The 13,586-nt window shown below is 33.3% G+C and overlaps 1 protein-coding gene across 1 annotated transcript; it reads left to right on the top strand.

Moving 5' to 3' along the window:
- The first annotated feature begins 12,236 nt into the window (after positions 1–12,236).
- Positions 12,237–13,340, top strand: ROPN1L (rhophilin associated tail protein 1 like). Its single transcript, XM_044074632.1, has one exon. The coding sequence runs from the start codon at positions 12,359–12,361 to the stop codon at positions 13,022–13,024; it is 666 nt and encodes a 221-aa protein (XP_043930567.1). The 5' UTR covers positions 12,237–12,358; the 3' UTR covers positions 13,025–13,340.
- Positions 13,341–13,586: the final 246 nt, after the last annotated feature.

Raw genomic sequence — 13,586 nt, 5'->3', positions numbered from 1 at the left:
TTCAAGGAGGAGACAGTAAAGGTCACTTTGTGATGCTGGAGAGTTGTAGGTAAGAAAAGAGAAGTTTGGTTTTCTTTGGGTTAAGTATCAGTTGGTTGGAAGTGAGCCATCTTTTGACTGCATGAAGGGACGGTTGGGTGAGGGTGTGAAGATCAGTGATGTTATCTGAGTCGGAGATGATAATAGAGTCATCAGCATATAGAATGGTAGTAGAGAGTGTACAAGAAGAGTGAAGATCATTAATAAAGACATTAAAAAGTAGGGGTTCCAGGTTGGAACCAATTATTTAAACAGATTGCTTATAAAAAATATGTATTACATATATCTGCATAACCAGAAATGCGAATGTACAATAAATTATATAATTTACAAGAAAATCATATAGAATATTTAAAAGTATCCTGAAAACTGAAATTTGAAGCTCAGTCATGTGAACTTTGAAGGGTTTGTTATTACATTCACAAAGACTACTAATTTCATACGTCACAGCTGAAATTTGAGTGTTATATCCCGGTATCACTACATCCATTTTGATAGAAAATAAAGTAGATTTTTCAATATGTTTGAACCTAGGAAGAATTAAGTACATTGTAACTTCTGAACACAATATAGACTGCATTTGTTTTACAACATAGAAATAGCAATAAATTCTTTTTACCTTAGTAATGTACATATTTTAGTTTAATAAGCTAAAAGATTTTTAAATATTTTGATATTTATCATATTAAGAGAGTTACATAATTTCAAGGTACAGACACTTGTACTTTTTAAAAATAATTCAGAGCTTTTGTTAGATCTATAAAATATGTATATATCTTTTAGCATGATAAATATATATGCCCATTGGCTTTCTTTTTGTATCATAGTTTAGTATGATAAGATTACCTGTCACCTTTATGTTTACAGATATCTTTATCTCTTCAGATCCCACTCGGTTCTACATATTTATTGTATTGGGCGGCACAGTGGTGCAGCGGTTTATGCTATCGCCTCACAGCAAGAGGTTCTCTGGTTCGATTCTCGGCTGGAGTGTCTTCTGTGTGGAGTTTGCATGTTCTCCCTGCGTTCGCGTGGGTTTCCTCCGGGTACTCCGGTTTCCTCCCACATTCTAAAAACATGCTTCTGGAGCATTTCTCCCCGGGCCTCTGCTGAAAACAGGATCTGTTGAACCTAGTCGGACTTTCCAGGTCAACAAATGTTAAATAAATAAATATTCTTGTAAGAGACTCACATGATAGATAAAGATATATAATAGTTAATTAACTTAGATTATGAAATGTTATCATCTGCTTTTAATAAAAAGAGTACAGGAACTGTTGTACTCTGGAGAAAATCTAATGTAATGCCCAAGGTCAAGGAATCCATTAATGATCCCAAAGAATGTATAGATTTGTAATAACTAAATACAATGGCAACCTCTATACATTAGTTCATTTTTACTGGATCTCTGGGATAGGTGCAAAAGTGACTAAAGCTCACTTACTCTAAAGTCATTGGAAGGGTAGTTACATTTTAGCAGGGGATTTTAACTGCATATCTAGTATAGAAGCTACAAGTGAACAGAAGAAATGTAAAATTCTGGCCTCAGCTAAAGCACTAAACAGGTGGATTAGCAATAATAATTTAGCTGATTTAATAGTAAAAGCAGAGGATAAGGCATTGCTCTTCACTCATTATTTTTATGCACATGGGATGCAAACAAGAATTGATATGATTTATGTTTCCATACATTTATTTAATAAAGTGAATTACTTGAAAACTATCCCTTGTCCTTTATCTGATCATGATGCACTAAATATTAATAAATTAATGTATATAAGGAAATTTTAGATTACTTATAGAATACGAGTATATATGATGAAGTTAAAAGAATTAAGAAGTACCTTAAGGAACAAATCAAGATTTTTTTTTAACTTTCAATGATAGTGGTCAAGTTAGTAAAGTCATATTATGAGACTCCTTAAAATGCATATTAAGGATAGAAGGGGAAGATGAGCTAGTAATAAAACGAAAGAGTGGGATAAAAAGTTTTTAGAAATATAAGAGGAAATTCACAAAGTGAGGTTTGAACAACAAAAAAAATTAGATAATACCGAAGACATTCAAAAATAATGACAAAATATCAAACAGTTTTAATGCATAAAGTGAAGAAAGCTAAAAAAATTGCACAGTTATGCAATGACTTCAACAAATCTACATATATTAGCTAACAGGATTAAGATATTAAGCAAAAAGGCACAAATCAATAATGTCCAAAATCCTCATACCAATAAACTTAATTCAGACATAAAAAAATGTTTAATATTTAAAAATAATTCCATGAGGATCTTAATTAAATCAAAAATATTGATCCTGATGATTATAAATTTGACAGGTATTTAAAGACAAATATTACTAATAAATTTAATGACCAGCAAATATCTCAGATGGATATGCCTATTATGCTAATAGAAAGCTAAAGAGGCTTTTTAAAAAAGGAACAATGGCAAAGCTCTGGGTTTAGATGGTTTACATATAGAATTACATAGTCTGCTTATGTTAAATATTTTAGAATTACTGAGTGATGTTTTCAGGATAATTCAGTGTGACAAAATAATTCCTCCCTCATTGAAATTTTCTGTCATCTCACCTATACAAGTGAAAGATAACAAGTTAGCTTCCTCATATGGATCTACTTCATTATTAAACATATAAAATATTTTCTTCGAAATTTGTTACAAGAATAAGAGATACAGTATATAAATTAGTTAAGATCAAACAGATCTACAGTCAACAGATAAATGTATGATAATATAAAAAGGATAGTAACTATCTTAGATTTAGCAAAATGAATTTTAGAAGCATTTGCATTTCCAGAGCATTTTATTGGAATATTAAGAAACCTGTATAGAGATTCCACAGCATATGTTAAAACTGGATCTTACATTTTTTCAAGGATTAACTTTAAACAAAGGTACAATGCAAGGGTGTCCCTTGCCCACTCTTCTAGTTGCATTTGTTATCAACTCCTTAGCTAACAGTATAAGAAGCAATGAAAAAAATGATGAATTCTCAATTAACAAGAATTGTCAATTTAAACTATAGCTTTTTGCAAATAATATTTGCTAACTATAGGAGATTTAAATTATTTGATCAAAGAAATAGATGAGGAAATTGAAAAGTTTTAAGAAGTATCACTGCTGAAATTTAATAAAAAAAATGATACTAGAGTTAAATCAATTACTAGAAAGTAGGGTTAAAGAAAAAAATTATATTTAAGAAGAAAAAAACTAAAATATTTAGGAATAAAAATCTATCAAGATATGAGTAAGATTATTAATAATACATTTGAAAAATAAAATAAATGAAGAAGTGTTACTTCTTATTGAAAAAAATAGATTTTTTTTTATTTTTGAGGAGAGATCATCAAACTGATTGCATGGTCGAAACCATAAGATCAAAGTTTTGAAACTTCAAATGTTTTGACTAGAGATCACTGTACAGCACAGAATGGGAAATTTACCATTTTCCTCACTGTAGTGTGATCTCGGAGTGGGTATACTTATTTAGCAGGTAGTAGCTGATGCAGGGAGGCTTCTCCTCCTGCAAATCCTCCTGCAAAAATGTAAAATAAATGTGTTTTTATTATTTGTTTTTATATTACAAATTCGAAGTTTCAAAACTTCAATCTTATGGTCTTGACTATTTGCAGTTTGAAGTTTTGAAACTTCAAGCTTGTGAAGTATATATGTATTATATATTATATATTATACATTGCATTTAATAGCTTTAATAGATGACAAAAATCTTTTTAAGAAAAAGGAAAACAAAAAACTTAATTCTTATGGTATTCTACAAAGCCAAGATTTGCTTATAGAAATTATGCAAGATTAAATGAGTATGGTGGCATTAGCTTTCCAGAGATTGAAACTTATTCTATTGCTTCAAATTTTATCATATTTATCATATTAAGAGAGTTACATAATTTCAAGGTACAGACACTTGTACTTTTTAAAAGGAATTCAGAGCTTTTGTTAGATCTATAAAATATGTATATATCTTTTAGCATGATAAATATATATGCCCATTGGCTTTCTTTTTGTGTCATATTTTAGCATGATAAGATTACCTGTCACCTTTATGTTTACAGATATCTTTATCTCTTCAGGTCCCACTCTGTTCTACGTATTTATTGTATTGGGCGGTGCAGTGGTGCAGCGGTTTATGCTATTGCCTCACAGCAAGAGGTTCTCTGGTTCGATTCTCGGCTGGGGTGCCTTCTGTGTGGAGTTTGCATGTTCTCCCTGCGTTTGCGTGGGTTTTCTCCGGGTACTCCGGTTTCCTCCCACATTCTAAAAACATGCTTCTGGAGCATTTCTCCCCAGGCCTCTGCTGAAAACAGGATCTGTGGAACCTTGCTTGACTTTCCAGGTCAACAAATGTTAAATAAATAAATAAATATTCTTGTAAGAGACTCACATGATAGATAAAGATATATAATATTTAATTAACTTAGATTATGAAATGTTATCATCTGCTTTTAATAAAAAGAGTACAGGAACTGTTGTACTCTGGAGAAAATCTACTGTAATGCCTAAGGTCAAGGAATCCATTAATGATCCCAAAGAATGTATAGATTTGTAATAACTAAATACAATGGCAACCTCTATACATTAGTTCATTTTTACCGGATCCCTGGAATAGGTGCAAAAGTGGCTAAAGCTCACATACTCTAAAGTCATTGGAAGGGTAGTTACATTTTAGCAGGGGATTTTAACTGCATATCTAGTATAGAAGCTACAAGTGAACACAATAAATGTAAAATTCTGGCATCAGCTAAAGCACTACACAGGTGGATTAGCAATAATAATTTAGCTGATTTAATAGTAAAAGCAGAGGATAAGGCATTGCTCTTCATTCATTATATTTATGCACATGGGATGCAAACTAAAATTGATATGATTTATGTTTCCATACATTTATTTAATAAAGTGAATTACTTGAAAACTATTCCTTGTCCTTTATCTGATCATGATGCACTAAATATTAATAAATTAATGTATATAAGGAAATTTCAGATTACTTATAGAATACCAGTATATATGATGAAGTTAAAAGAATTAAGTACCTTAAGGAACAAATCAAGATTTTTTTTTAACTTTCAATGATAGTGGTCAAGTTAGTAAAGTCATATTATGAGACTCCTTAAAATGCATATTAAAGGTAGAAGGGGAAGATGAGCTACTAATAAAACGAAAGAGTGGGATAAAAAGTTTTTAGAAATATAAGATGAAATTCACAAAGTGAGGTTTGAACAACAAAAAAATAGATAATACCGAAGACATTTCAAAAATAATGACAAAATATCAAACAGTTTTAATGCATAAAGTGAAGAAAGCTAAAAAAATTGCACAGTTATGCAATGACTTCAACAAATCTACATAGATTAGCTAACAGGATTAAGATATTAAGCAAAAAGGCACAAATCAATAATATCCAAAATCCTCATACCAATAAACTTAATTCAGACATAAAAAAATGTTTAATATTTAAAAATAATTCCATGATGATCTTAATTAAATCAAAAATATTGATCCTGATGATTATAAATTTGACAGGTATTTAAAGACAAATGTTACTAATAAACTTAATGGCCAGCAAATATCTCAGATGAATATGCCTATTATGCTAATAGAAAGCTAAAGAGGCTTTTTAAAAAAGGAACAATGGCAAAGCTCTGGGTTTAGATGGTTTACATATAGAATTACATAGTCTGCTTCTGTTAAATATTTTAGAATTACTGAGTGATGTTTTCAGGATAATTCAGTGTGACAAAAAAATTCCTCCCTCATTGAAATTTTCTGTAATCTCACCTATACAAGTGAAAGATAACAAGTTAGCTTCCTCATATGGATCTACTTCATTATTAAACATATAAAATATTTACTTCGAAATTTGTTACAAGAATAAGAGATACAGTATATAAATTAATTAAGATCAAACAGATCTACTGTCAATAGATAAATGTATGATAATATAAAAAGGATAGTAACTCTCTTAGATTTATCAAAATGAATTTTAGAAGCATTTGCATTTCCAGAGCAGTTTATTGGAATATTAAGAAACCTGTATAAAGATTTCACGGCATATGCTAAAACTGGATCTTACATTTTTCAAGGATTAACTTTAAACAAAGGCACAATGCAAGGGTGTCCCTTAACCACTCTTCTAGTTGCATTAGTTATCAACTCCTTAGCTAACAGTATAAGAAGCAATGAAAAAAATGATGAATTCTCAATTAACAAGAATTGTCAATTTAAACTATAGCTTTTTTCAAATAATATTTTGCTAACTATAGGAGATTAAAATTATTCGATCAAAGAAATAGATGAGGAAATTGAAAAGTTTTAAGAAGTATCACTGCTGAAATTTAATAAAAAAAATGAAACTAGAGTTAAATCAATTACTAGAAAGTAGGGTTAAAGAAAAAAATTATATTTAAGAAGAAAAAAACTAAAATATTTAGGAATAAAAATCTATCAAGATATGAGTAAGATTATTAATAATACATTTGAAAAATAAAATAATTGAAGAAGTGTTACTTCTTATTGAAAAAATAGATTTTTTTTTATTTTTGAGGAGAGATCATCAAAATGATTGCATGGTCGAAACCATAAGATCAAAGTTTTGAAACTTCAAATGTTTTGACTAAAGATCGCTGTACAGCACAGAATGGGAAATTTACCATTTTCCTCACTGTAGTGTGATCTCGGAGTGGGTATATTTATTTAGCAGGTGGTAGGTGATGCAGGGAGGCTTCTCTTCCTGCAAAAACGTAAAAAAATGTGTTTTTATTATTTGTTTTTATATTACAAATTTGAAGTTTCAAAACTTCAATCTTATGGTCTTGACTATTTGCAGTTTGAAGTTTTGAAACTTCAGGCTTGTGAAGTATATATGTATTATATATTATATATTATACATTGCATTCAATAGCTTTAATAGATGACAAAAAAAAAAGGAAAAAAAACTTTATTCTTATGGTATTCTACAAAGCCAAGATTTGCTTATAGAAATTATGCAATATTAAATGAGTATGGTGGCATTAGCTTTCCAGAGATAGAAACTTATTCTATTGCTTCAAATTTTAACTCTATTATACTCTGAATAGACTCAACTTACGCTAGTCAATGGAAAACCATACAGGAGCAGATTATATTAAATTATTATAAGTTTATCAAATATGATAAATTAGAAATATGCAACAATCCCTTCATCTGATTAATAAAATTTACCTTAGAAAGAAATTAACTTCAGTCTTTAGACTCTGCAAATATGAAATCAATTATTAAAACAGTTAATGAATACGTTTTTAAAACTCCATCAATATCAACATGGAAAGGTTTGTGCTATCCCATTTTTAAATGTAACAGCAAGACTACCAGAAACTGAAAAATAAGTGATCAGAATAAGCTCTAGAAATCACACGAATAACTTTTAGTGTTTGGGATAGCCTTGAAATGCTGCTATGGATCATAGAAAGTTACTAGGCTGATGGCTGAGGGCCCTTACAAGCCTAGCCAAATTTACCTTTGTTACCATGATCAGCACATATTGCCCCTGTCCAGAAAGGACACAAGTGGAGCCTCCGAGGTAAATTTACAGTTACAATCACCCAGACTGTATTTGAAGAGGGCCAATGAGGTGCTCTGTTTGATGTGAAGTGGGAGTCTATTCCAAAGGTGTGTTAACATCTGGGAGACAAATCTGCCCCTCCAGTAGGTTTTACTGATGTTACATACCAGATTTAGGTCTTTAGGGTGAGTAACCCATGTCCCATTTGACTTGTGGATGTGCAGCATTTCCAATAAAGTGGGGTCAGAGATCACCTTATATGAAAGGCAGAGATCGCCTCTGAGTAGTCTGCATGAAACAGAATAAAGTGACAGTGATTTCAGTTGATCCACATAGGATAGCTGCTGAAGACCTTGAATTTTCTTTGTGACAACCTTTGTGGTCTCACCAATCACTACAGGTGCTTTGAAAGTTTTATGGCATAAGGGGCATCATACTCAATTAGCCTAATAAGTGAAGACTATTGGGAGGTGATAACTTCACTTTTTGTTGAGACAATGCTCTTACTTATGAGGTGAGCCATATAAAATGCCCTTCTTACTAGTCTGGAGACATGCTGATCAAAGGCAAGGTTGCTGTCAACCTGAGTGCCCAGATCTCTCTCCATTGAGTGCGTACTTAGGGCTTTGCCATTGATGTGGTAATTTGCAGTAACATCGCTCTTGCTAAAAGGGGTGATAATGCATTTTTTGCATTGAATCTGAGGCCATGACTTTGGCACCAATCATGTGTTTGCATAAGACCTTGTTGAAGGATGTTGACATAATTTGGAGATTCTATGACTGCACCCAATTTGCAGTCATCAGTAAACTTTGTCAGCCACAGTACCTTGGTTTTAGTTTGTACTTTGGAGAAATAGATTCCAAACAGTAGAGATTCCAGGACTGATCACTGTGGAACATCACTGGTAATGAGTCTACAGTTGGAGGTGGATTCCCCCTATTTTGGCTGTATGGGTTCTATCAGAGAGCCAGTTCGCAACCCACCTTATGATATAAGGGTTGATGTGTAGCTGGGAGAGTTTGTCAATAATGCTCAAGTGAGGGGCAGTGTCAAACACCTTGTCCGGGTCTAAGTAGAGCATATGCACAGATTTCCCCTTGTTCAGAGCCCTTGTGACTGTCTCGATGAAGTCCATCACGTTTAACAAGCATGACCTTCCCTTGACAAACCCAAACTGGGTAGGATCTATTGTTTGGAGATTATCTATATTTTCATTGATAAGGTCCATAATGACTCTCTCCATGGCCTTGCAGATAAGGCTAGTCAGGTTAATAGGTCTGTAGTTCCTGGGGCCAGTAGAAGCACCACCTTTGTGCATGGGGATAACGGTCACTGTTTTCCATTCAGCTGGGATGAAGTTGGTATGTATTCTGTGAATGAAAAGACTAGCCAATGGTGATGCTAATTCTTATTTGAGCCTATGTAGGACACAGCCTGGGATGTTATCAGGTCACACTGATGCTGTGTTTTTGGCCTTACAGAGCGTGTCTATGACCTGCTGTTTAGATACACAAGGTAGGGGATAGGTTCCAGGGATGTTATGAAGTACATGTGCCAGGGGCAAGGGAGTAAAGTTTTCATCAAACCTGTTAGCTAGCAAGTGAGCTATGTCCACTGGCTCAGTATATGTGCTACCATTAACTACCAGTTTATCACAAATCTGAGCCTTAATTTTTAGCCTATGGATGCAACTAAAGAACACCTTATGGTCAATGTGTTAATTGTATAAGATTACTTTGATGACTTCATGAATTTCTAAAATTGTTTAATGGTATGTGATGCTAACTTTCTTCCTTTCTGTGTATATACTGTAAATATATTAAAATAATCAAAAAAACTTAAAAACAGAATACAATATGTACTGCAAGTAGCAAGGTAGTTTGCAGAAGTGGATAGCCTATGTCAAGTAAAGTAATACATAGTTTTACAAACTACTGACTACATTTCTAACAGCATATGGAGTTAAGAAATAATAGAGTATTCTGCTGCTGAAAAAGACACAGTACTAGAATTAGATGAGGAGGAGTAATGAGTCGGAGGGAAATTTAAGGACAGGGAAGCAACAGTTTTCTTATTAGAGAGATGAAAATGTTATGGAAGGGCATTACCATGGGGAATAAATAATATCAAGTATTCGCTGAAGAGGAAGAAGAGCATACATTAGTAGTCCAGTATCATTAAAGCGCCATGGGGAATAAATAATATCAAGTATTCGCTGAAGAGGAAGAAGAGCATACATTAGTAGTACAGTGTCATTAAAGCACCATGGGGAATGAATATCAAGTATTCGCTGAAGAGTTAGAAGAGCATACATTAGTAGTATAGTATCATTAAAGCACCATGGGAAATAAATAATATCAAGTATTCACTGAAGTGGCAGAAGAGCATACATTTGTAGTATAGTATCATTAAAGCGCCATGGGGAATAAATAATATCAAGTATTCGCCGAAGAGGTAGAAGAACATATATTTGTAGTATAGTATCATTAAGGTGCCATGGGGAATAAATGATATCAAACATTCGTTGAAGAGGTAGAAGAGCATACATTAGTAGTATAGTATCATTAAAGCGCCATGGGGAATAAATAATATCAAGTATTCGCTGAAGAGGTAGAAGAGCATACATTAGTAGTATAGTATCATTAAAGCACCATGGGAAATAAATAATATCAAGTATTCGCTGAAGAGGTAGAAGAGCATACATTTGTAGTATAGTATCATTAAAGTGCCATGGGGAATAAATAATATCAAACATTCACTGAAGAGGTAAAAGAGCTACATTAGTAGTATAGTATCATTAAAGCGCCATGGGGAATAAATAATATCAAGTATTTGCCGAAAAGGTAAAAGAGCTACATTAGTAGTATAGTATCATTAAAGCGCCATGGGGAATAAATAATATCAAGTATTTGCTGAAGAGGTAAAAGAGCTACATTAGTAGTATAGTATCATTAAAACGTCATGGGGAATAAATAATATCAAGTATATGCTGAAGAGGTAGAAGAGCTACACTAGTAGTATAGTATCATTAAAGCGCCATGGGGAATAAATTATATCAAGTATTCACTGAAGAGGTAGAAGAGCATACATTAGTAGTATAGTATCATTAAAGCTAGAGCTTCTTTTGATGTTAGGCCATTACTACCTGGTAAGATATGGAGATGTGGTGAATTATCAGTGAGAAAGCCATAGATATAGTGAGTCGGTGGTCATGTACCTGTTTTGAAGGTTGTGCAAGTGCAGGTAGATATCTTTTCGATTGGTCATGAAATCGGAAATGTTGCTAGCATGTTAGAGGGGATAAGGGGATAGAGTTCAGGAATGGGCTACATAGGTGGAATAGAGTCTGCTGTTGACAGATGTGGTTTGTAGGTGGTGAGAAGCATTTTGTTTTCAGACAGAAGTGACCTGGGGTGTACGCATGCAATAATTCTAGTAGAGCTTTGCTTTGTTCTGGTTTGCATATTAATTTGTGAAATAGGAATAGTTGTGTGTGAGTTGCTTGGGTAATTCAAGCCAATCAACTGTTTTAGGGCTGAGCAGTGATGGGTTCAGGTTGATGAGTTGGTCCAAAATTTGTTCGACGTCCATGCATGGTCGCAGATTAGTATGCATGGGTACCTTAATGAAAACTCATAAAACAACTGTAGAGAGATAAAGAGGTATGATGCTTTGCATGAGGAGTGAAAGAAATCAGCATGCTCATCCATCCAAGATATCAAGATGGGCTCATAAAAGGGGTTCAATTTGGACAGTTTCCTAAACAAGGAAGAAAATTTTAAAGTGGCACTATGTATGCAACATGGGGTACAGTGGGGAAAGTCATGTACATAAATGACCTGCTAGGGTGAATGATCAAAGCAATTAAAATTGTTACAGTCTGAAACCATAATGCAATGTTAAATAGCCACTGGCCTACTGGGACTAACATAGTCAACAAAAAGTGAAATAAATACACAAATAAAATAAACAACATATATATCTTCGGCTGTATACATATACATACATATATATATATATATATATATATATATATATATATATATATATATATATATATTTATATTGCACATCAGAAGCAATCTTTGTACATTTTTTAAATAAGTGGGTTTAGCCACGAAAGACTGAATTGTAGGTTATTTCTAATGACTTACGTTTTCTAGTGTTCTCATAAATAGTATTATCACTTACTCGTGTGTTTACAGGTACTGCTTGTTAGATGCTTTTTTAACATTCCGCTCTGTTTATGGGCAGAATGTTTCAATTTTTATTGAGATCACGGCAAGTTATAGACCTAATAATGACTGCCTATTTCTTTTGATATTAGAACAATCAATGACTGTTCGACTTTTCTTGTTTTTGATGCCATGCCAACATTTCTAAGCAACGCTCGCGGCCCGATATGCTATTGGAAAACACATACCATACCTTATGGAAATGTTGCCTCATAATGTTAGTCTATAATATGCATCACATAGTTATAACACCACGCTACCCCACAACCATTGTTTAAATTACTGTAAAACAGTACGCTGCAAACTTCACTTGCGGAACTACAGCTGACAACTCAAATTCTCTACTGTGAGCAACTGATGAAATCTGAATTGACAGGCGTACCTGTAATACGTCATCAGGAGTCGTCCAAAAATCACCAAGCACTGTTGCTACAAACAAAACTACTAATAGCTGTAAGGACCGTCGCACTTGGGGACCTTAGTTTACCGCTTTGAATTACAGGAACATGCCTCTCAATGACACTATGTTTTGTGCCCAGCAGATTAATATACCCCCTGAACTTCCAGATATTTTGAAACAATTCACAAAGGCAGCTATCAGGACTCAGCCCCAGGATGTATTACAGTGGTCTGCTGCGTATTTCTTTGCTTTGTCCAGAGGGGAAACTCTTCCTGTAAAGGAACGGCTTGAAATGCCTGTCGCAACCCAGAAAACTGACACTGGGTTAACAGCTGGTCTTCTGAAAGTCTTGCACAAGCAGCTTTCTCCTCAGGGTTATGTGGAAGTCGGAGAACTGAGGCAGAAATGGAAGGATATTTGCTTGCCAAAGGAGAAGCTGGACAGCATTCTCGAACTCGGCAACTTTGCAAGTGAGGTGGAGTGGATGAAATTCCTGGCTCTTGGATGTAGTGCTCTTGGTGGGACCATCAGCAGTGCTCTAAAGCATGCATGTGAAATCCTGACCTCTGATCCAGAGGGTGGAGCTGCTCGCATCCCGTTTGAAACATTTAAATTTATTTTTACTTATTTGGCTTACGTAGATGGGGACATCTCAGACTCTCATATTGACACTGTTCTGAGTTCTCTTCAAGAGGAAGCAACCCGACAACATGGAATGGTTCAGCCAAGCAATTTCCAGAATCTAACATTAGATCAGCGTATTATAAACTAGCATTCACAACATGTGCATAATTCAATTAAAGAGTAACAATTAAAATAATATATATACTTTGTATTCTAGATAAGATTGTGGTGTTAAGGACAGTGGCAGTTTTTACAGAATTAATATATTTTACATAACCTGTATCTGTTAAAATGAAAGTAACTATTTAATATATTTTATTATTTATCCTCTAGCTATTAGCCATTGACAGTGTATAATAGCTAGAATTGTTTGCTGCTTACTAAGTTATAAGATCAGAGATGAACATATTTTGGGATGTTATGATAAATTATAAGTGAATAAAATATGCTCATTATTCTATAAATGACTGCAAGAACAATTATTGCTAAATTTTCATCTTTAGGGTTAATGATATTAAATTGTGAGTAAAATGTAATGTTCACGATTCCATAGATGACGGCAAAATATTTTCTAAGTTTTCAACTCCAGGGCCTAATGCAGTTTTCATGTCAGTTAATACTGTTATTGGGCATTCTTGAGTTACCAAAGAATGAGGAACAATAAGATCCACTTTTAAATATAGCATTGAACTACATTTTAATATTTTAAA

This window comes from Protopterus annectens, chromosome 6.part0 (genome assembly GCF_019279795.1).
Source record: "Protopterus annectens isolate FY-2018-M chromosome 6.part0, PAN1.0, whole genome shotgun sequence".
NCBI classification, from domain to species: Eukaryota; Metazoa; Chordata; order Ceratodontiformes; family Protopteridae; genus Protopterus; species Protopterus annectens.
Note: the sequence above shows the minus strand (reverse complement) of the source record. Positions and strands in the feature narration are given on the sequence as shown.